General features: G+C 38.8%; 1 protein-coding gene across 4 annotated transcripts in view; it reads right to left on the bottom strand.

Moving 5' to 3' along the window:
* PRKCZ (protein kinase C zeta) overlaps positions 1 to 25,040 on the bottom strand; it is a 54,533-nt gene that overhangs the window by 10,740 nt on the left and 18,753 nt on the right. For all 4 annotated transcript variants that reach the window (XM_054085799.1, XM_054085800.1, XM_054085802.1 and 1 more), the window contains 9 exons: positions 15,353 to 15,438; positions 12,325 to 12,456; positions 11,137 to 11,218; positions 10,496 to 10,548; positions 8,323 to 8,511; positions 5,354 to 5,451; positions 1,989 to 2,075; positions 1,745 to 1,880; positions 578 to 665 (listed from right to left, as the gene is read on the bottom strand). In XM_054085799.1, coding sequence (XP_053941774.1) covers positions 578 to 665; positions 1,745 to 1,880; positions 1,989 to 2,075; positions 5,354 to 5,451; positions 8,323 to 8,511; positions 10,496 to 10,548; positions 11,137 to 11,218; positions 12,325 to 12,456; positions 15,353 to 15,438 — 951 coding nt within the window. The remainder of the gene's footprint in view (positions 1 to 577; positions 666 to 1,744; positions 1,881 to 1,988; positions 2,076 to 5,353; positions 5,452 to 8,322; positions 8,512 to 10,495; positions 10,549 to 11,136; positions 11,219 to 12,324; positions 12,457 to 15,352; positions 15,439 to 25,040) is intronic.

Here is a 25,040-nt window from a genome sequence, read left to right as displayed (position 1 = left end):
GACGTCACAACTCACACTGGCACTGCTGAGACTGGAGTTCTCTGGGTGGGGAATACCAAGGTAACCTGCACAGGACTGCGTCCGCATCTACCAGGCACCAACACCTCAACGTGTGTTTAAGATGAAAATTTTCAGATGTTTTTGACAGTAAGTTGAACGTCACAGTACTTTATAACTAAATGACAGATCCAACCTATGGAACAGCATAACAACGCTAGTTGTAAAGATTATTCTACCTCTGCATGAGCAGTAACTTCTTGTTACAGCATTCTATAACTTCATTTGGAGGACAAGAGGAGCTGGGATCTCAAGTTCTTCAAGAAGTGGGCTTGGTTCTGCTACAGTATCATTCCACAGTTATTTTTCAGGGTAAATACGATTTAAAAAGATGCTGAAATGAGTGATTGCAGGAGAAAAACACAAGTAACCTTATTTCAGAAAAAACTGAACTGAAAAAAATATGCATTCAATTTTCTCAAAATATAGCGGCATAAGAATATTTGTATTTGAACAAACCTACAACTAGAACTTTGCTTTGCAATTTAGTAAAACTACAAATGATTTAGTCACAGCTTACCATACTCTTCTCCTCTGAGGATCTCTGGTGCGATATAATTTGGTGTCCCACAGAAAGTGCTTGTAGTGTCGCCAGGGCCCAAACCTTCCTACAGATATAAATTGTTCCATAAATTAAAAGCTGACCTCCTTTTCTGGGAATTTCCCTTAATTAGACGTATACAGCCAGTTTACTAAAGACATTCCTTTCAAAAAACAGCAACACTAGAGCAAAATAAATACTTATAGCACTCAAAGCACTTCAAAGTTTATCTATGGCAGATTAATTGATTAAAACTGAGTTAGAACACATCCGTAACAACATTTTGCTTACTATTTACAAGTAAATTTCAGCTCAAAACCAAGAAGTGCTTTTCAAATAGACGATGAGGGAAAAAAATATGTTTAGGACTGAAGAAATAAAACTTTTATATAACCACTGCGGGGAGAAACATTCCAGTCCAGCGTCCTTAGAAATTGGTGCAATATCTGTTCTATGTAGGGAATGAGACCAGCTTTCCTCATTATGGCACCATAAGGCACCTTCAACATGTTCTGAAGTGAAATAAAAATTAGGATTGAACACTCGGTCCCTCGGACTTATTAAAATCACCACAAAGCCAGCTGCAATTTTGGCTTCAGGAACTTATTCTTGCCAAGAATCAGACTGGACTCTCAACTCCTGTCACACACTGGCCAGAGGCGCGTGGCAGTAACAGAGACTGGAGGGCAAGTCAACAGCTCCAGGGGGACAGCAGGTTTCCTGTCAGACTACCACCTCTGCAGTCACGCCTGGCATTCCAGCTTTACAGGTAGAAAAGATCCTTTTAAAAACACACTTGTCTTAAAAAATAAGTTTTCTAACTTGGGTCACATCGGAGCTTAAACAGATAAAACAAATTAAGTTGTCCAAGAGGCCAAACTTCTGCCCCCAAAAATGACCCACATAACTTGAAATACAAGAGGAAAAAACCGACAAACGTAGTTCTACTCTTCAGACTATAAAGTTTTCACTATAAAGTTCCTGTTCCACAACCACGTTCTGGGTTCAGCAGCACCAGTGTTAAGACAAGGATAATTTCTCAGTTTTCTATTAGTATCACTGGATGCAGCATTTGACTCAAAATAAGAACTAGCAGATATCCTAGAGATAGAGAAAGCAACAAAAGAAAGGTAAGAAAAACCCTACCTTGCACATGCCATAATCTGTTAATTTGATGTGGCCCTCTGCATCTAAAAGAACATTGTCTAGTTTTAAATCTCTGTAGATTATACCTCTTTCATGTAGGAAGTTTAGAGCAATACAAATTTCAGCAGCATAGAACCTGAAATTAAAAAGAAGAAAATCACATTAAGATTGTAGAAAAGCTACCAAAAAGCTCTGTTCCTCAAACAGGACTTCACAGTCAGCAATAAGCACGTTAGTACAATACCTTGCATGCTCTTCAGGCAGTTTTCTTTGCCGTTGCATATGGAACATGAGATCTCCCCCGTTTACATACTCTATGACAAGAAACAATCTGAAAGCATACAACACCATTAATGGATTCCAAGGAAACCCTGAGGAATAAAAATTATTCTTATACTTCCAATTTCAGCCATTTTCACTTCCGCTCCTGCATTAGACTTCTAGATTTCTTACAGCCACAAAAACTATTTAAGAGAAGAAAGAGAGCACTTATTTGAGCTATATTATATGGGATCCCATTCTTCATGTACATGACAGCCTAAATGTAAGGGAACAGGCTACTATTTGGAGTGAAACCTGCAGAACTATTTAAGCAGTACAGAAGACAACAGCATTTACCCCATATAATAAGGTACTCGCTCAGTGGTAGATGTAAAAAATCCCCAAGCATACAACGAGATATACACTTCAAAAAAAAAAAAATTACTTAGCAGTAAGAGCAAAGCCCTGGCAGATGACACGTGGCAAAAATGAGAGCTTATCCAAAAAAGATTAAATTGTCATTCACTTGCAAACCCACACATTAACAACATCACAGTTCCGTGACTGTCTCTTATTCAATGATGTCCATTCTTTTGGCTTTTACTGAACAAAACTCCATAGTATGGGATTTGCTCAGTGACTGCACTACTTTGAATGACAGCATCTGAGTGACTACGAAAAGCCTGCCTGAAACAATGCCGAGTATTTAAAATAAAGGTTTTAAAACTAAAACATACTTTAAAAGATGCATCAATTTATATTTAAACTTTCTAGATTAATGGGCAATCAATCAGCAATCTGACACAGATTTCTCTGATGTAAAGACTATTGAATTGTTACTCTGCTTGACTGAATACTGTTTGCTTTTAATAGCAAAGCTGCAGCATCAAATCTGAATGGTTCTGTAGCTGACATGTAGCTCAAATACACCTAAGTCAACAAGGTTTCTGCAGGGACAAAATTGGGAACTTCTCATTTCTATTTCTGATACAGCTTTGTCTCTAAAGGTCACCATCTTTGAAAAAAATTCATCATTAACAATAGTTCACGAGCTTCTGGCAATATTACAGAGATCAATAAGTCTTGCAGGATTCGCAGTACTAATTAAACACGTAACTAGGAAGCTTGCTGTTTGTGCTGGTTCAGTTCCTGAAAAGCTCAAACAGATCTATTGAAAGCAAGATGTCAGAAGAGTCACTTAGAGGGGAGTAACCCAAATTTGCTTTAAAAAAAAAAGTTAGTTTTCTCTGAATAGCATACGACAAAATCATCTTTTTCCAATTAAAGTTACCTGATCTAACATATTATTAATAATCACATACAAGGTTATTTCTGTCAAACCCTATGATCATCACTGAGCTCCCCTCGATACACTGTTACATATACTGTCATTCCTAGGAGAAAAAGAAGTTCTGCTTTAATTGTAGGGGCAGAGACGGAAGAATTTGAGAACTGAGAGGCTCAATTCATATACATCCATTGTTTACTAGAGGTGAAAACTAACCTTGGTGAGCTAGCAGGACAGATAAATAAATCCCACCCTCCCTTGACTGAGACCTCAACTGTAGATAAACACAAATTAAAAGGCACTGTAAGGGGGCCACTGCTGTCATTCCCTACACAGCACAGGCACTGAATGGCAGATCTGGGCACAGAAAAGCTGCAATGCCAAGGCCTGGCAGCTCCTCTGCAGAACCAGGATTTCAAGCAGTCTTCTCAAAACAAATAAAAGAAAAGTCAGTGGAGGAGAGAAACACAGGTGGAATCAGCCACATAAAGAGACTTCTGTTACAGTTTGCAGGAAAGGTTTCATCCTTGGGAAAATATGATCCAGGCAATGCTGCCAAGGTCAGAGAGACCTACAGGATAAAACATGCTGAGGGAGAGGTTCTTATGAAGGCTGCAGCTGTCCCAGGAAGCAGCATTGCTTTATACACCTCATTTTCCATGAGTTGAAACCTTTCCATATAGTCACACACTGGAAAATATTCCATTTGGAAAACACATGCTCTGGTCTCTCAGACCGTTCTAACTGCTAACAATTAAAGATGATGTTTTTTTCCCTTTGAAATGGATTCTTCTTTGAAACATAAAGTGCTAAAAACTGAAGAGGTAAACCAGGAAAGATTACTGGACACAACCCAGCTTACAAGTGGTTTTGATGCCTCCCCACAGAATATAAACACTAAACTAAAATTAATTAAATAATAAATTAAAGGGGTGACAATGCCATGAGTATTTTAGTACAGCATTCCTGATATTCTTGGCTTTCAACTTTCCGATCCTGTTTAGAAGCTTCCAATGCTTCACTCGGAACCTGTGATGTGAAGTTGCTCGTGTCACATCATGTTCAAACAGGACTGGTTGTCCTGATGGTTTCAGATGGATTTATTCAAACATTCTGCAGGATGGAGGTTTCAGATTGTTGCCATTCTCGGAAGACACTTATCTGGCAATTCTGGGCAAGCCCTAGGCATATATTTTATTAGGATAATAAAACAAGCATGGCTAGTATCTGAAACAACATAAATAGCTACATTTAGCATCAATTAGCATGTTTTTTAAGCATGCATTTCTTCTATCTTAAAAATTCATTTGAAAGTATATTTAAGAGAAAGAACATGTTCCTTTGGAAGCTCCACACCCCCAAATTCCCAGCGACACACATAAGCATAGGCATAAAAGTTCTTGATAATCTTCATATTCTGATGGCAAAAAGAGCAGCAAATAACCCACTTTGGGTTATGCACACGAAGACAAACAGCTAGAATGGCAAAGGAGCTAGGAGTTTACTAAGCACATTTTCAAGTGAAACTACGCGCTTCATCAATACGTGCACAGGGCTTGTAGCCTCAGACAGGCAAAAGATACTTCACATACACGTAGGTTTTTAAGTTAATATTAAAAATCTTATATAATGGAACAGCCCAACTGTCGTGCTGTTTTGAAGAACAGAGAAGTGCAGCATGGCCGTCTGAGGACAGATCCAGCCTGCCTCCACAGAACCAGGTACTATAAAGTCTCTCTTACAAAGCCCTGTTTTACCCTGGCTCCACCCTCCTGCTCCTGAATCCACAGAGTTGGTGTCAAGAAGGCAGAACACAGTTCCTCTTCCTTCTCATTCATCTGCTCCAATTGGATCTGGAAAACACTGCCTTTTTCTCCCCGCCACACCGGCTGAGCTACTCGGCTAGAACTGGCTTTGTGGTAGCAGCGAAGCCTTGACAATACTAGTGATTCCTTCCAGAAGTCACAGGCTCCGATGGCAGTGGCTACGTTCGCTTTAGGAGAAGCAGTTAGTACAGCGAGCAAGATTTTCAAAACAAAAGAATTTCAGATCTTTCTTACCGACTTGTTGTTTGAAAGCATGAATGTAAACCAACTAGGAATGGGTTACTGGATGCCTGTTCAAACACATGTTTCTCTGTCTGTACCCAATCAATATCCTGAAATAGAGTAATTGAACAATCAGAACTCCTGCGGGATAACCACTGTGGGCATTCCCAGAAAAGAAACTGTGAACAACTATGCTCCCTTACACATCATCATCGTTATGTAGGTTCTTCAGAAAGACAAAACCCCCTAAAACCTGGAAGAGGTTATAAAACATTTCAATTCAATTATATATTCAGAAGTTTAACCATTTAGAAAGGTCTGCACAAAATTTAAGCCATTTAAAAATACACATCAGCAATATTTGATACATTGCTTATACCACTTCATAGAAATGAAGCCTATTATCCTAAATAAATGATCCTAAGGCTGATGAAACACATCATGCCAGTAACACAAGCAGCGTGACTCTCCAGTTTTTAAAAGCTTCAAATAAACTGACCTTCATTTTCTCATCTGAAACTCAAAATGAATTCAATGGAATTACCGGAATCTGATCAGTTTGTCCAACCAAAATCATTCTTAAAAGTATCACAGGCTACATTTAATACTTCAACAGGGAGAAGTCCTGAATGCCCAGTGCAATACCATAAAGACCTATCAACATTTTAATAATACAGGCACGGTTCTGCAAAATTCACATCTGTGATAACAAAGTATTCAGGGATTTTTCACACTACCGTACAAGATTTAAACCTCAGAGACAACTGTTTTATAGCAGCAGATATTCACTTCTTGCGATCATGTTCCACCCTGCAGACACTCAGCATCCTGCCAAAAAAACCGAAAATAATTGTCCTAAAAGTTCTCCATTTCCAACAGATACTTCCAGCCTTCCAACCAATCTGGAGACCACAACACGGGATCCTGAGAAAGCAGGCCATCCTGTCAAGGATAATTAGGGAAACTGAAGTCCCAAAGGAAATCATGAAATGTCACCATCAAATTAAAGCAATCTGCTAGGCTTTGTCTTCAGACACTCCTGAAGACCTAACACCTTGGAAAGGTAAACTTGGGTCCAAATGTGAGCCAAAAATCCAATTTTGAGTAAAACAATAAACAAGTCGACTCTTTTATTGCTACTGAATAGCTTCTCTTTGAAAGTCTCAAAAGCAACCCCTTCCCTCCTGCACCTGTTACAAGTCGGGCACTACAGGTAGCATGATTAAACATAGAAAAAATTAATAGCAGAAGGCCAGGTATTTGATTCTGTTTCAGTCTCATTTAGTAAAGCAGCTCTACTTTCCAACATCAAGTGTTACCTGGAAAGCACCAGCCAATTTAAACCTACTGATACTTGCCACATAATGAATTTTCTTTCTCCAGGAAAGACTTCCTAGGTGAAATTTCCATAAATTGTGATATCCCACACATTCACAGTATGCGGTGAATTTCCTATCAGTTCCCAGAATTTCGTTATACAGCCTCTCTTACAGAAAAGAAAAGCCGGCTAGCTCAACCTTCTACGTAATTCTCTACGAGAGTCACTATTCAAGGAAGGCTTTCCTCACCTATCTCCGATTCTCAGAACAACTGCATAACTCATTAAACAATACTTCCCTTCAGCTCCTACCTTCTTGGGAAAACACGTGTTAAAACAAGAAGCAGTAAATAAACCACATACACAGCCTAATCCTTGGTCGTAAAAGACACGTCAAACAAACGTGCAAGCCAAAGTATTTCAGAAGACCTTTACGGCTTCACTCCCCTAACTCTTGCCTCTGGAATAACGACAGAAATGGCAACCAAAAAAACTGATTGAAACTGCCAACACAAACAGTGCATAAAACAATGTGTTTTGTTTTTTTCCCCAATATCCTACTTTCAAGAAATCCCATCTTCCTAATGAATGTAACATCATCAGCTGAATTGCATTCTATTTTAAATATTCACTCTTTATTGTAAAAGCAGCTCTAAGAAACTCCCTGCGAGTCAAGACTGGTTGCCCACCCCTTGTTTATTTGATTGGGAGTTCAGGATTGCGCCTTCAAGGATGACACAGTACTACTTTTCAAATACAGAACGGTGTCACACTTTATGTACACCGTCACCGCCATTCCTGCGTTCGCAGCTCACACTGCAGCATTCCAATAAGGCTGGTAGCCCGACACCACTTGTTACCGCTCTGCCAGGCCTCTCTGGGGTTTTATCAGCTGTGGTCTGACAACACGTGTTCCAGTCACCCCATCCCCTGTTCCGTTTCTGAACGGCAGGCTGCAGTCTAATGGCATTGGAGGTGGCTCCAATCTGCCTCTCTTGCTTGCTGTGACTGGTTCATCACATTTAAGAACGCAGATAAAAATCTAAACCTTTCAAGAAATGTGAATATTATGAGAAAAATAAGAAGGGTTGTGGGGTTTGTCCTTTCTTTCCTCTCCCCCAAGCTTGTGCATTTAAGATTCTCTATTAAAAAATTTCAACAGAATTTTGAAAATACCAAGAATTGCAGCACTGATTTCTGTGGCAGACAGGATTCTTTTTACAAGCCAGTTAGACAGCACTGTCACTGCACACAGGCTCTGTAATCGTGACTGAGAACACAGTTTTAGCTCCTATTCTGATACAGAAATACAGACGATATTTGCAGCCAAACTCATGTGCCTCGTAAAACATCTTTGTTTTCTTTCAAATCTAAGTGCCCAAATTCCACCCGATTTATCTCATCGCTTACAGATTATTCCAACCCGGATGTGCTACTTTTCACATGCATTCTACTAAGAATCTACTAATAACTGTTAATTGTTATCAAATGAGGGACATTTCAGATTTAACCAGTTGGTGACAAATAAGTCCAAAAGTCACTAAAACTTCCACTACAGAAACGCTGTTTAAAACCTCAGCTGCTTCCCAAGTTCAATGTTTTTTGACAAAGCACGCTATATTTTTACAGCATGTAACAGAACGCAATTAACAAAGACTTTTACCTCATCATCATGGACCAATTCTTTTTTCACTACTTTCATAGCATAGATTTGATCATTCTTCTTTAACCGAACTAAAAGAACTTTGGCATAACTTCCACGTCCAATAACTCTGATTAAATCAAAGTCTTGCAGTCCAAGCCCCTGAGAAATCTTAATTCCATCCATTCCATCAATGACTGGTTTGATGTCCTGTATAAAAAGAAACAGATGCAAGAAACAGAAGATACTTTCGTAAGAAGTAACTATTAAAGCACAAAGATCTCTAACCACTGGACAGAATTGGCTGAGTTTGCTTGCCACTCTCACTGGGACACAGATCAGAATGGCTGATTATAACGCATTTTAGGAATGTTTGGTCGGTATTGGTTTTGCTCTTAATAAAAGTTACTGTGTTTTTCAAAGCAGCATTTGATTCAATCTACCATTTAAATGCTCCCTACTGGAAAAGGCAGGCAAGGCCTTGAGAAGCAAGGTTGTACTCAAGCTCTTGTAGCACAGGCCATGTCGAATTATTCTTTGCATTAAGTGAAGAGCAACTCTCACGTTCTGACAGATATTATAACACAAATTAATAAAGGCTATCTAAAAAGATAAGGAAACAATATGCTAATGAACACACCTGTCTTGGTTTCAGCTTAGGCAACAGCTGCCTGTTCACTACAGTTTTAATGAAAATGGAGATTTCTAATAGATGCCTGGGAACACCCAGAAGCAGATGCTAACTGCTCAAATGTTAGAATTTGCAGGAAATATTCCACTACGAAGAACATTATTTTAAAATTCATTATTTAAAGAGCTAAATTTTATCTTGACTCTTTGCAGGAATCAGATGTGAACATGTGAGACTGAAGATCAAGCAGCTGAACTAGGCAAATGCAGCAGGTACTTTGACATTTCTTGTTTTACCCATATATACCCTGCTTTGACACACTTCTGTGGCCTATTTTTATCTGACCTCATACTACTGTACCTGTAGATAGACCGGCATTCTGCTGAACTATGGAAAGTATTTATATAAAGAATCTTGATCTAGGATTGCCCGCTATTAGAAGAGATTGCTCTGAGCTCTAAGATCCTGGTCAACAACACTCCCAGAATGCCACCGCCTCTCTGTAGGATACCTTGAATTATTTTAGTAAAGCTCAAAAGCAAAGTGGGAAAATCAGAGCAGGATAATTCAGGACAGTTAAGCAAACAGCACCTATTACAATTTAAACACAAACACAACCCACCTGAGCACTACCTGGAGCAGAAATCAGCAACTCTAGACAACAATTAAAATCCTCTGATGTGTTTTAAATTTATACCCTTTCCATCTCTGAATCCAAGATAAAACCTAAAGATGTGACTGAAAACAAGGCAGTCACTTAGCCGAGAGCAGGAACTGCTCAAGTGTGAACTAATGGCAGTGACAAGTATTGTAGTGGAGGCAGAGGGAAAAAAAGGTGCAGGCTTGTTAAAAATGGGATATCAAACTAACTGCTGGTATTCTGCAGAGTGCATCCTATTTATTAAATATGCCAGAAGCATTTTAAAAAGAGATGTCTTGAAGCCCTTTAGAAACACAGCATATTGGGATTTTTCAAACTGCTTTAAGGGAATAACATTCTTGGAATGCAGAAATTGAGTCAGACCTACAAAAGTGCTGTAAGTGTATGTTATTCACTTGTATTTCCACAGGAGATGCCTATAAGCTAATAGGTATTATTTATTACAAAACATCTCCGAGAGTTGGGTAGTCAACGTATTATCAGACAGAAGGCACTGTCACAATGACATCCTGCAGAGGTAGCCCGGGGGTGAGACAGGGTGCACATCCATTAGAGGGAGCAGAGAAGATAACATCAAAGCCACACTTTGTGGCAAGGACCAATAAAGTCAAATCCTCTGCTAAATCACTGTTGTTCCAACATGAATGGAGGAGAGGAAAGAAAAAGGAAAAAAAAAAACAACAACTTTCTCACATCATGACTGGGATAAAAAAAGCCAGAGACAGAAGATACGTAAAAAACCCAACAAAGGTGCTTATAAAGACCCCAATTTTCAGAAAGAAACCCCACTTTTTTGTAAAAAGGCAGTAGAAAAAAACATGGTAAGTAATCAGCTCCGTTATATAAAGTTGTATGACTAAGAGTGTGTAAATGTAAATTACAAAGGTATTTTTTAAACATACCTCAGAGTCATCTTTAATGTTGTCATGTTTCCGGTTTGAAGGAATGTAGGGAACTAGAAAAGAAATCAAACAAACAGAGTGGTTAAGGCCTTCATTAGAAGTGATTTTAAAAACTGGTACATGAAAAGACGATTTGATAGCTTCGGGGCAGCAGTTTACTTTAAATACTATGGGATAGTTTCTCAAATTTTCCCACTTGATGGCTGTTGTCCTGACAGCAGCTCCTAAGGGCACTGCAGAAACACCCAGTTCAGAGACGATAAGAAATTCATCGATGAAGGTCCTCCAAATGGCACAAAAATTATGAAATACTGGGGGTGCACCCACATTTTCACCATAGTCTGGATCCCAAGTGTTCGTTTCAAAAAGTAAATCTATCAATGCCAACTGCTCCCTGATTAACTTCACATTCTGGAATGGTTTCAGAGCATATGAATTCAGGATGAAACCTAAACCAATAAGCCTCAGCAGTGCCTCTGCTGTAACCGAGACCCTAAGGAGCATTTAGTCCATGGGACTAAACTAGAAATAATCAAAACTGAGCTTTTTTTAAAAAATCCAAACAAACCAACAGGTAGAGTGAAAACTGAGCCTCCAAATGGGGAAACACGTGAATGCCAGTTTAATGAGAAGGTACTTACTTCCATCAGTTTCTTCTGAAGGGAGGTCAACTTCATCATTTTTATCATCTAACCGAGGTTCCTGGGAAGGCATGACCGAATCCTTGCAAAATACAGAAATTGCATAGGAAAAAACATTGGTTTATGTAGTCCCTTGTAAGTGAGTATGCCTTGCCATGCAACTAAAGTATAATGAGAACCTTGGATCTGGAGCTTCCAGAATGAAAACTAGATTTTGTAGGACCTATTTCCAAATATTAACATTTTGTAATGCATTTGAAAAAAGACCTGTCTACCAAAAAATCTAAATGTTAACCATCCTCTGCAACTACGACACTGAGCTGTCTTCTAAAAGTAAGATTAGTATATTTGTATCGCAAAGTTCAGCCTTTAAACCTATTTAAGACTTCTGAGTCCATTTCACATGGAACTGCGACAATGTAAACACTCCATCACGATGTTACACACCCAATTCAGACCACTGTTCTTTTCCCCGTTATAAAACACTACTTGTTACTCATTATGCAAGGATACTGAGTAAATTGGTAAAGATCACAACATCAAACTATTTTCTAGTACATTTCTACCCTGGTCTCATTCATAACTCATGAGACACGTAGGAATATCCCAGTAGGTACAGCAACACACAAACTGGCAAAGAACACAGTAGTGTCGAGGCAAGGCATGTGCAACAGCGACACAGAGAAGCAGTAGTTTAAGTTTTGAGTTAGAAAACAGATGGTGCAACAACCAGTGAGATGCCTGTTAAGAGACCGTGATGAGTATGGGGAAGGGCTCAAATTCAGGGGCACGGATTAGCGTTTAAAGCCTAGGAAAGGCACTTGCAAGCACTAGTGCAAAAACCACACAAGTGCCTTAGTCCTTAAAACATTCCCCTAGGCCAAAAGCAACAAACGCAGGGTTGTCAATGACAACCTATTATCTGTCTGTAAAACACAGCGTGTCTGCTGGAGAAGTCCAACTCAAGCTTGCTCACGCTTGTATCACAAGTTTTCTTCTCTCACTCTGTCTCTACTGCTCGGTCCGAAGGCTCGTCCTCCACAGACACCTCAGACACTGAAAACCAAACACCATCAAACGTTATGAACCTACGCCCCCCCCACACGTTTAATTACTTAGGATTCACATTTAGAAACAGCAATGCAGGACATGAGGAAACATCTTAGCTTATACAGCATGCGAACTTACCATATGCCTTTTGCAGGTCAGTGGAACCAGTATGTGACAACGTTTATGGACCAACAGTTTGCAGTTGATACACTTGTAGCCTTGCCTTCCCAGGCCCCATATCCTTTCACTGCACTGGCCACAGTACGCTCTCTGAAAGTCAGAATGCACACCATCAGCTCAGTTGACAATCCCTTCCCGCAGGACAGTAGTTAGCCAGCAACAAGCACCCACCCTACAAGAACTCACCCACATCATCTCCTGAAAGACAATCAATAATATTTCTTCTAGAACATCCAGGTTTCCCCAATACCTGAAGGTTGCACTTTGTACTTAGAATTCAGCTAAACACAGTCCTTTTTTAATGAATGGTAAGAAAACAAATATGTCGAGCACATAGAACACATCAGCCTAACAAGAGCAAATCATTCTTGGAGAGAAGTATATTTTGAGTTTTAGGTTCTGACAGAAGCTACCCAAACAACGCTGACAGGAACTTGTACTATCCAATTGTGCATAAAAAGCACCCAAACTGACAAAAAACAAGGTAAAGCACGAAGAATGTTCTATATCTGCACCTATACACTCCAACAGTGGTAGGACATCAGCAGAAGCCTGGCATAATTAAAACTCACCTCTCAGGTCTGGTGTAAAACCTCTGTATGTGGCACTATTTATATAAAATAAAGAAAAGTCCTTGTTTTACATATGCAACAAAATGACATCTGAATCACTTCAAACAAAATGAGGACAAATTAAGACACCAGGCATTCTACTGCTGGCTTTACCAGGGCAGATCTTTAGATCCTTTTTCCAGCATGTGTGCACAGTGGCCATTTTATCCACTCTACCCCAAGTGCCAGACAGCAGATTCTCACACGTCAGACATTTCCCCAGTCCCGGTTACCCCTCTGTGCAGCGCACAGCTTGCCTGCAGAAGACTCCGTCTTCATTCCCTATCTGCAGGCTTCCTCCAGTCCCTACTGTAACAGGCGAAGCCACTGCCTGTCTGTGCCCGCTGTAGATGAAGCCGCGCACTCAGCCCCCTGTTCAGGCTCCGACAGGGCTCTGCAACTGTCCCAAAGCCACGGAACAGTGCAAGTCTGTTCCTCCCAAACTGCATGTTGGAGTGTGGTTATTCAGATCCTCAGACTAATGACTCACACACGGTCTCCTGCCCGAGAGCACTGAGCTACTACAAATCCTTACTAGTAATGTTAGGGAAAAGAGGGGGGGAAAAAAAAAGTAACGATCAAAGAATGGATAATTTTTAAAGGATTGTTTCCTGTTTTGCCCTTCTCGTATTTTAATAGGTGTAGAAAACAAAACTTAACTACATTCCCCTCAGTTTTACAGCCCTCTTCCATCAGGAGAAACCCAAACTGCACCGCCCTGGAAAAAGAACCCAAACCACACTGCTTAATAAGGGAGGAAGGCTTGGACATCTACAGCTGCTTCTTTCCAAACTCCTGGTCCCTAAGAACTCCTCCAGTGTTCTTATATAGGTTTGGCAGCAGCATGATTAAGCTAAATAAAACGTCTTAGGCTCTGAAAATTAAAATATTCTCATTTACTGCAGTGAGACGCAGGGAAGTAAGAAATAAAAAAAAAAAAAAAGATGGAAGGATGCAGGGCCAGCTCCCAAATTCCTTCAGTAATACAGGTAACCTCCTAAGAGCTCCCCAAAACACATACAAACACAGCAATAAGTTAAACTTTACATATGTTCAACAACATTAAAGTTGATCCTTGCATGTGTTCTTTTACCTGAATTACCTGAAAAGGTTTTAAAAGGTTATTTTAAAAAAGGAAGGACTGCAATCAAAAATTCAGTCACCTTTATAATCTGGTATCTAATTCAGCAATAAACATATCTATGACCATAATTTATTCTTAATTTATGCCTTTTAATGTCACATTTTATAGTTCACGTCAACTTTACAACTAACTTCAGTTGGAAATGGTTTGTGTTCTGGCTCTGACTTCATTTGTACACAGACAGTTACAACAAAGTCTTATTTAGGACCGTTGACAAGTGGGCATGCTGATGAGATTTCAAAATCTTTATGTGTACAGAACATTTGCCTAATTACAAGTAAAACATCATTATCCATGATGTAATGGATTATTAATGTGCAGGTATGCATTCATAATGTCTCGAGGAACTACCTTTATCAATATAGCAAACAAGCACAAAAAGGCATACATTTCATAATATAAACTAAAGAAAATGGGCGGGTACACCACATGATAGAAGTGCTGTTACAATTCGAATATATGATCTATATTTTTCACATAATTAGTGATAAGATACTGAGTTTTAACGGACTTTTCCTTCTTCCAATGCAGTTTTGGGGGGGGAGCATTAAGGAAAAAAAAGCAAGTTTCTTTTTAAAAGGAAACGTGACTGCTGAACGAAGACAATCCCCCACCGCACTCGGTTTGTATGGAATTCCCCAAAGTGCACACTGCATCTGTATACATGCTGCAATACTCAGACATAATGGGATAAGTGAAGGAGGCATCTCAGCCTTAAAGCTACATTCACTTGCTTGTGGGGATTAAGTCAGATTCTGAATGCAGTTGTATTTTAGCTCAATAAACCAGAGATTTATTTTCATAACTAGATTACTCAATACCTCAGATTCAAACCAGTTAAAGCAACCATCAAGAGCTTTAACATTTAGCACAACAAAAAATACTGAAGGTAGAAGATTAGGCTAACAAGCAATCAAAATCACATAGAGTGGAGAGGAGAAAAGCTGCTCTAAGCACCGATCAGTTTAAATAGTCACAAAACTAGGTTTTTTAAAGCCTTTAAAAATAAATAATTTCCACCAATCCTGTATTAACTCCATCCCAGATTCAAAGACTTCCAAGTTTTTCTGATGGTTGTGACCTGAATAACTGCATAGACTGAGAAGTCACATGAACAAGCATCTTGCTTTTCCTTTCTCAAAAATACACTCAAACACAGAAAAAGCAGAGGCTGAGAAAACAATTACCACAGAACATTACCAAACCCAACATTTTATGCAACAGTACTCACTCTGTTAAAACGTTTGGCTTGAAACAAATGCCCATTCACTCGGTACAGCTTCCTCCATCTTCTGGCTCCACGTCGGTAGATTGATTCTAAGAAAGAAATCAAAAAGGTGTAAAGCAGCATGGCAGCACGGCAATACCAGACACGCTATGTTAAGCAAGTTGCGACTTAGAGCAATCTTGCTTTTCTAAATATCCACGCACAGCTAAAATCCCTGCTGATTTATTAGTTTTTTTTAAAGGCAGCCGTGATGACAGCTTCTGCAGGATGTGCTTTCACCACTGCCTCTCCCTTTCCTCTACTCCTGTCTCTTTTTCCTCACATGATCGTAATCTTGTTACAGTTCCTTGGCTGCTGCTGTTCAAGCTCAGGTGAGAAGGACGGAGCTGTTAAAGAAACAGCTTCCTCCGCCAAAATTACAGCCCCAATCTCACCATGTCACCTTCACTGTAAACACACAAAGGATGTTTGGAGCTAATAATGCTTCAGAGATGCAATATTAAAGAGACTTACATTATCTGACCTCATTTTTATCTTGCCATTAAACATCACCAAAATATTTCCTAGCACCTACTCCAAATCACTTCTGTTGTCACTTTTCACATACAGATGTGCCATTTTTGTGTGACTGGCTAATTAGAGGGTTTGAGCTTTAATACTACTAAATGTTGAAAAAGGTGGTGTGCAACAGCGGTCCTGTTCAGACCTGCCCAGAGCTGCAACAGAGACACAGCCGGCCCTGCCCCAGCCCCAGGACCCCCAGTTCCCCCAGCAAGCGATGCAAGCGGGCACTGGGCGGAGTGGGAAGCGCAGGGGGGGAAGAATTGGGAGGCCAGTTAAAAAATTCAGCAGTGATGTTGAACCCCGACAACACTCTCCCACTTCTGAGAGGCTAAAAGTCAGATTTGGCAAGATTTTCATTGCTGAATCGTTAGTTCTAATTAGACTTGATGTTTACTGTAATATTTAAAGTTAACAAGAGTATTTTAGACAGTGAGACGAGTCTGACACATCCCCTTAAGCACCTCCAGAAAAAGATTTTACAGTGGTTTTACGGGTGTTATAATATCCTCTTACTAAAAAAAAAAAAGAAATGTGAGAGACTAGAATAATTCTTATTTCAATATCATTATTTTAAAGCTACCTTCAGTAACACAATGAGTAAGATTTTTCTCGTACAAAGTCTTAGCTGTATGACTTTAAAAATCAAATTATTTATACTCGTTATAGTGGAACTTCACACAGCTGGCAGCCTGTACAGAATAAATTCTATCTGTTTCCAACAGAAAAATTAGTAAGCATGGCAGTTTCACAGGGAATGGAGAACTGAACAGCAAAGAGGTATAAATAACTCCATCTGAGATGACAACAGTAAAATACAGTCTTAGGATAACAGTAATGGTAAGTTATGGTAACGTTGGTTCTGCCAACGTGGTCTCATCATAAGGGATTGCATTTGGCCAACAGAAATGCGCATTTCTTCCCCGTCACCATAACAGGGTCTACCATATTGCTTTATTTTTCTCTTTCAATTTTCTCAAAACTTATAATCCTGAGAAGTTAATGCAAAACCATCTTAAGTTTTCCTCATTAATGTTTCTGTCTTTCAGGTTTTAAACAGTTAAGCTCTAAATAACTACACCTTAAAGATTAAGTCCTTTTTTACATAAAAAACCTAAACATTTTCACGGTCCAGAGAGCTGTAAATAGCTTCTTTATGGAAAAATTATTTTCACTTAATACTGAGAAACTAAAACCCAGGCTCCTGACACACAACGTGTGCACACGAACTGTAAACCTGGGTCTGATTTTAGATACTCCGGTTTTGTCCTTCAAAACAAAGGAACACAGAAGTGTTGCAGTTCTACTAAGTGTTGCAAACTACTGCAAAGTTTTGCCGGGCAATGTGCTTAGACACCAACCTCAGTGATGAACAGGTCGATGCCTGGTAGGACTTCTACCAGAAGAAAATAAACTTCAAGGTTTTTTTTCCAAAACAAGCTAATTGACTCATTAGACAAAGCACCATATGGAGGCAACCTAACACATCTGTGTTCTGAACAGTAGCTTATCACCGACGTGAGGAATATTAAGTGAATGATAAGTTAACGAGCAGCTTGTGCTGATCAAGTCTGTAAATAAAGGAGCAAGTCACTTCCCTAATTAAAGATAAATATTAAATCAAAGTCAGAGGTTTCTATGATATACTTGTGAGGCGACACTTTAACAAAAATGGAATTTAATATAGCGTAGCTTTAAAAAGCAGAATCGCTACAACGTCCTGCTCTGACTGCTGCTGATCAATGTGGGGTCTAAGCCAAACCTGCTCTTATTCTCTTCTCTAAAAAGGGCCAAGGTTAATGAGAAAACAGTGTCTAGCGATGCACTCATGAGAGAGGACACCCCTCCTAAAAATTCACTTACAGATAATGGCAGATTATAAAGAGGAGTTTGGGGGTTTAACATCATCATTATTATAATTTTGAAGCATGATCAGCGTCACAAATCCTAACTAGAGCTATTCTAGATAAAAGAAACCATCCTGAACAATAAGCAGATTCTGAAACGGCAGGAAGTGTGTATCTTGAAATAAGAAACAATTTATTGTCAGTGCTCTGTGTGACGTGTGAATAAAGCTCTCATCTCGAGATGCATTTCAGCCCTGCACTTCATATGGGAAAAGATACCTCTGAACCTGGAAGAAAATGTTTGGGTACATTTTCAGAACACTTCAGAAGAATACAAGAAAGGTATCCCATTCTTCTTTATAACCAAGAAATAAAACAATTTTTTACAGCCACGATTAATCCCAGCCACATAGAAGAAGGAAGGCCATCACAAAAGCATGGATATTTAATTACGGTGTTTAATGAAAAAGGCTACTTTTTCATCTATTTTACAGTGCACATCAGTTACCTCATTAAGGATTCCAGTTAGCTGCTTGGAGGCTGAAGGAGATATCATAACCCTAATTAAACAAAGTAATCTTTCCTCTCTGATGGATACTAAAGACAAGCCTTTGCCTAGTAAAAAAAAAAGAATTCTTTTGAATATTCATTTTGTACGTGAAAAAGTTCAGAGGAAAACTCGGAAGATATTTTAAGCTGCTAACAGGGATAACAAATTATTCTTGGGGCACACAAATATATACTCCAATAACAATGAGTGTACTGAACTTTATCTAATTCCAAGACTGGAAAATTGGATGAAAAAAAGAGACTTTTTCAATTTAAGATTACGAGGGAAATAAAAATACTCAAACTGAATGCCTGAAACAAAATAAACCAGCTGCCTCCAAATAAAAAGCAGTGTGAAATAACTGACTGTGGCTGTTGTGCAATTCTTCCCTCTGTTGTCAAGCTGTGCAACTACAGCCCAGTAATGCACAATGAACCTTGTAAATATATTTCATATTGTTTTTTCAAAGATATTCTCTACAGTTGCTTTTTTTCCCTCTACAAAAGATGGGAAGACTTTTAAGGAAAAATTAAATACACCAAAAAAATTAATCGTGGACATAAATGGATAAGCCATTTGTCTGTTGTTCAGTGTTCCTTCCAAATTAGCACATCTACAGAAGATACTCCACCAATTCAAGAATAGTCTCCTCGGCACTTGGCAGGAAGGATGCAAATTTCGCCTTTGAAAATGTAACCCGGTAAAGTAGGGAGAAAGAGAAGGTGGCATAACTATTTTTCAAATGACAGTATACCTTCCCAGCACTGGAGAAGACAAACTATTTAAAAGACAGCCCCAACCTTCCCCCTAGCCTAAAATATTACTTTTCCATCTGAAATTTTAGAAAGGCCTGTGTTTTCCAGAATATGTACAAATTCATCAGCTGTCTGAGAAGTGGGGTTTATACCCCAAAGTGGCAGCAAGACAGCCACAAAAATATTTCCTCTGCATTAGGATTTTGAGAGCCCGCTTTTATGCAATCAAACCATAAGAAAATCTCTTACTCTACCAAGCACAGAGATAATTTGCTATTGCTGCAAATTACCTCTCAGAGATTAATGCAACTTGTTTACAGGCCAACTCCCCTGCCTGCCAGCTGGACACTGTGAGAGTGCCCAGTTTGTGTTTTGTTCTTATGTTTTGCTGAACAGACAAGTGAGCATTCTTTCAAAACCAACTCCCGAATTACAAGCAGGAAATTGATATCGGTATTTCAGATCGACTCTGAATTAGAGAAAAGATAACAAAAATAATTACATACAAAGATAGAACAAAGTTTGGGAAAGGAAATACTAAAGAACTTGGATAGTATGACGTGTCACGTATCTGTGACTTGGTATGCCCCAAACAGTTAAACAATAAAGCTGCTTTCTGAAGCACGTAACAGACATTCATTATATGGGATGTTAATTGGCCCTTCTTTTTATTGTGAATAAGCTGCTATGTACAACTGCCATTCCTCTTCAGAAGTTAGAAAAGAGTATCCTTAACAATATATAGATATTAAATGCTTTCACATCTTGCAGTTTTTAAAATGATTAAAAGATCCCATTTTATTTATAATTTAAAGTAAAATCGATTAGCAGTTGGAGACCTTATCCCCATCCTCTTTTTCTTTTTCAAAAGACACAAGAATTAACTACAAAGTCAGATCAAACTCCAAGGAAAAAAATATCAAGCAAAATTAAGATAGCAACAATGACAAACGAAGTGTGCTGTGCAGAGCACCAGCAGTTTTATTTCCTTGTTGGCTCTCTATCTCATAGAACAGAAATATTGACCCTGTGCTTATTGCAACACTGCTAGAGTACTGTTTGAATATCCTGTTCCCCACTGACTTAGAAAGGGATGAACTAGCTCCCACTTGGGGGCTGCTAGGTGGCAAACTGGTCCTCCACGCACACACACACACTGCTTTCTCATGCATGATCTCTTGGTTGCTCATATTCACATCCTTCTGTTAAAATGGCTCCATGCCACTGCAAGGTGAGAAGACACATTTACGAACACAACGCCATCCAAGAAAAACCAGGCTAACATCTCATTTTGAAAGTGGTGTTGTGTGCCCCGTTAGACCCATCACACCTGTAATGCCTTATGCTCTTTCTTCCTCTGTTAAGTTATAAAGCTCACTATGAATGGCAATTAGAAAATCTGGATTGCCTCACCATTAAAAAAGGATTGCTTTCAAAATACATGAGAACATTAAGAAACAAAGGGAGCTAAAACCTATTTTTAAAATACCGGCTTTCACTTTAAAACAAAAAATAATAGCATATATTCATGGAAATACAAATAACAAAATGTTTAGGTAAAACATAAGTTGTCCATAAAAGTTCTCTTTAATTGTCATCAGAGGGTCTGATCAATGGGAAAAACATTGTGGATAAGGCCCTCAGATGCACTTCATGGAGACACCCAGTGCGGAAGACAACGATGCATCTGACTGGAATAATAAGTAAGATAGATACTTTGGCTATCAAACAAGCAGGACATCCAAGGACTTGATTTAATTGCTCCCGAGCAGGAGAAAATAATCAACCAATACTTTATAAAGAGCTACTTAAGCATTTAGTAGCAAACAGTTTACAGAATTATTTCTTGAAAACTGTAATGGAATTGTAACCCACCAACAGTCTGGACAAACAAAGGCACAAGATCTCTCCGCATGTTTCCAGCAAACAAAAAAATAAACTAAAGGCTTTAAAAAAAGTCTTAAGATGCAGCAAAACCTCATAATCGATGCAGATTGCCTACAATTGCTCTGGTCAGGCTGCTGAGTGCAGTAAGTCCTATGGCTAATGTGGCCGTCTCTCTGCCTTACAGACAAGTTGTGTGACACATGGCAACTGACAGCAACAACCCGATTGTCACCTTCAACAAAGGAAGGCTGCACAGTTTAACCCATCTGCATCACACTCAACAGTTGGTTCCTTTTCATTGAAGACTGCTATACATGTTAAGGTTGAACACTTGAATCTACTTGCAATATTACCAAGACCCACAAATTCAGGATTACACCAAGGTAAGAGCAGGATACCCCCAGTCACGTGGTGGAGAAACTGTAGCGAGTCTGGGTAGTCCACTTCCTCCTATGCTGACTTCACCATCAATTGTAAGGTCAGTCTCAGCATTTGAATTCTCTTTGTACTTGTGAAACTAACCATTTATTCACTGATTACTAAGAACTCTTAAGAACATGACTCAGTGCCTAACAGCCCAGAGCTGACTCACTTATTAGCTAGTTAGAGCAAAAATGTTTGTCAGTTAAGTGACAACAATTTCAGTATTCATGCATCAAGACAGTTACTTGCTGAGAAGTGTTGATCTGTTTTAAATACACAATGATACACTGACCTGCATACAGGGTCTACAGATTTGTAGTCTCTCGAGCACCAACTAATGAACTGGAATCCCCACTTCCTTCAGAAGGCAGGTAATTATTTTGAAACTAAATTGCCAAAATATGATGGTATTACAGGACAAAATAACAGAACAGACCATTATTTTAATGGCATTATGTAACAATCCTTCTAAATCAAAAACTCCAATGAATTTAAGATGGCAGACATACCAAAAAAAGGGTATCCTTTAAAATATTTTAAAGCAGCTGAGGTATTCATGCTTTCAGTGTCCAAAGGACACTTCATTACTTCACAAGGCTTACTATTATTGCTTGTTGAAGTAGTAACTCAGAACTCAAACCCATTTTTCTATGCACGCCTCATGGCTTTTCTACACAGAATCCAATTTTGCAATCTGAGATCAGAGTTTTATGATTTTACATTAAATTTAACAGATGTACTTAAAAATAATCTAGAAAAGCAGCCTCAGTGTTACCCAAGAAAACCTCACTACATCCAGTCACTGGATGCTACTCCAGAAGTGAAAGAGTCCTGTTTGGGGACCTCTCTGAGTATCCGTAACCACAATCTGCTGAACGTCCTTCGCAGTCTCTCTCACTGACGTATACACATTTTGCAAGGCTGTCGCGAACATGAGATAAAAAGATGCTGTAGTCGTTGCTCTGATTTGAAAGAGCACATCGTGAAAAGCGACAGAAGAAAATTAGTGGTGGATCCACACTTTTGAAGGTGATTAACGTTTCAGTTTAGCAAAGAAATAAGTTCAAGTTGCTCCTTCTCTAAGTTGGCCTTCTATGTAATTTTAAACTTTACATCCTTTCATGATGTGTAGTTGGCTCCCGTTTACAAAACCACAGTGCTTGCATTGTGTTGTTATTAAAAGCCCAAAAGGATTCTTTTGATGACTGCCTCATATACTCTTCCAAAATAAAAACTGCTTTCATTAAAAGATTTACTACAATGAAAACTGAATTTAATGTTCTATTAACATGAATTAATATCTGCATTGAAATGTTTTTAATCAAGCTGAAAGAGTACAGAACCAGTACTTATTTAAATGATTTAATCCTTTAATTTACCTAACTTAGTACTGAAGTAGATCAAAATGAAGTTCTGAATATTTAAGCAATTTGTAGCAAAATGACTTCAGCACGAGATGAAGCGTGTCTTCAGTATTAAGCTCCATTTACACAACAGAGACCTGAGCAGTACTCTGCTCAGCTGAACTAATAAACCGGCACCTTTATCTAGGTATATTTTTTATCCAGACATTTCTCGTTTTTCATGTTTGCAAATTGTATAGCTTCAACTAAACCTCTATAATTTCTATTTAGCAAGCACTTAACAGAACAAAGCTGAGATTCCCGAAGCAGGACACGTTTTGTCTTTTCTAGTCTACATCTGTAGCCACTTTGTAGGCCACCAGTTTCTTTTAAATGAACTTCTATGTCTCAGTACATACATGAAGCACTACTTTCTACCAGAAATATAAGCACAGCAACAGAACACCTCTGTTTTCCATGTATTCCAGAACTACTGAGGAGCAACCCAAAGAAGTTTCCTGCTGGAATTTGGTTCTAGTCCATGTTATTGGTGGACTGTTTAAGTCTTGCTGGGGAACCCTAACCTAGACTGGGCACCACACATCTTCTAGAGAAAGTTAATCCTCGAGTACACGTGGTTTCTATCTACTGGCAGCTGCAAGGGGTGAGAACTGCAGTTCTCTTTGTGACCGAGCTGACAGCAGTTGGAAGGAACTGAATCCAGTCCATTCAAATGTGATCAGTAGTTAACACCTGGTTAGATCAAATTTTCACCTAGTGTCATTTCTTGCCTTACACAGCAAGTTATCAAAAAGGGTCAGAGGAAAACCGAAAAAGCTAACTACTGACAAATCCCCTAAAAGGACATTTTAGAAGACTTCATTTTAAGAGTCTTGCTTCTTGTCCCTTAGGAAACTGTTAAGTGATTTCACTTAAACCTTACATAATTTTTAAATACATCATATCATATTTTGCCAGTTGTTTTTTCTAAGTTGAAGTCTTGCTCTCCTTGCATAGAAATCTTTCTGTAGATTTGGCTGTGGCACATCCTGTACACCTCATTTTCCCTTTACTTCATACCTACCTATACAACTCTATTTGTATTTCAAACTGCTATTGTACATGAAGCTGACAATTACAGAACTACCAGCAGCTTCCAGAACCTCTGCTTAGAATGAAATTGAAATTACAAGTAGCTAAGCCCACCCCCTCTCCTAAGCAATGCCTTTACCATGGGCTGTTCATGAAAAGCATGGAGTTCCTACTTTTTAGGTTGCTAGCATTTGTATTAAATTTATGTTACTTAAGTTTTCTCCCAGTGCATACTGAATTACTTGGTTCGCCCTAAAGTGATAGGCATCAACATTTATTGGATTGCATCATCCCTGAAAATGCAAAACTGTTATAAAACCCCACCAGCTATTCAAAATGGCTTTAACATTTATCTCAAATTCATAAGCTTCTATAAGGCGGCCTTCACGATGCCCTTGAAACCATTATTTGGTTCCTACAGCCTCAGTGCTAGGACACATTTTCTGAGTCAGACAGTTTTCCTTCACAGCATGGTTCCATTACTCCAGCTTATGATCCACTCTATAACAGTTTCATTTTCCTTCCCCGTGCTGACATTACTCCAGTACTAGCAGAATGACAGAAACTCAGTCTGGCTATTACTTCATAAACGTAAGCTTTATTTTTCATAAGAAATCAGTCTTGAGCACATTTCCCAGAACTCTTTCCAATCTAATCAGCTGTCTGCTAATATTATACCCAGAGAAGTACGCAATAGCTCAGTGTGACAGAGGACACTATTACCTTGCAGCAGGACTAACTCTCCAGATCTATCGCTTTTTCAGTCCGGCAGTTTTGACACCTCTGTACCTCACAGTACCTTTTTCTGCCTCATCTCAGGAGGGAAGCAAGCTGAAATTAAGCGCACACAATGTCATTTTTATGACACAATTTGAGCTCCATGAATTGTGCTCAGTTTTTATCATTCAATAAATAAAACTCATCTCAGATTCTCCCATTTGTACTTTTACTCCTTCTACGCTTCTTCATATACTATATAGAACAGTATTTATACATTTCACAAGTATAACACATGAACTAGAGTTAATCAACTAAATTTCTCTTTATTTCGTGATAATAACTAAATTTAAAAAACTGAATAGTTTCAGGAGACATTCATCGTACCTGTGATAGCCTAGATTAAATGATTATACAATAATTCTAAAAGCAAACTGATGAAGTCTTTCATGATGCAGAGAACTGTTCCATCCCATAGCTTCTCATCCTTATGGGGAAAAATACAGCATACGACAC

The sequence above is a fragment of the Cuculus canorus genome, chromosome 21, assembly GCF_017976375.1.
Source record: "Cuculus canorus isolate bCucCan1 chromosome 21, bCucCan1.pri, whole genome shotgun sequence".
Lineage (NCBI taxonomy): Eukaryota > Metazoa > Chordata > Aves > Cuculiformes > Cuculidae > Cuculus > Cuculus canorus.
Note: the sequence above shows the minus strand (reverse complement) of the source record. Positions and strands in the feature narration are given on the sequence as shown.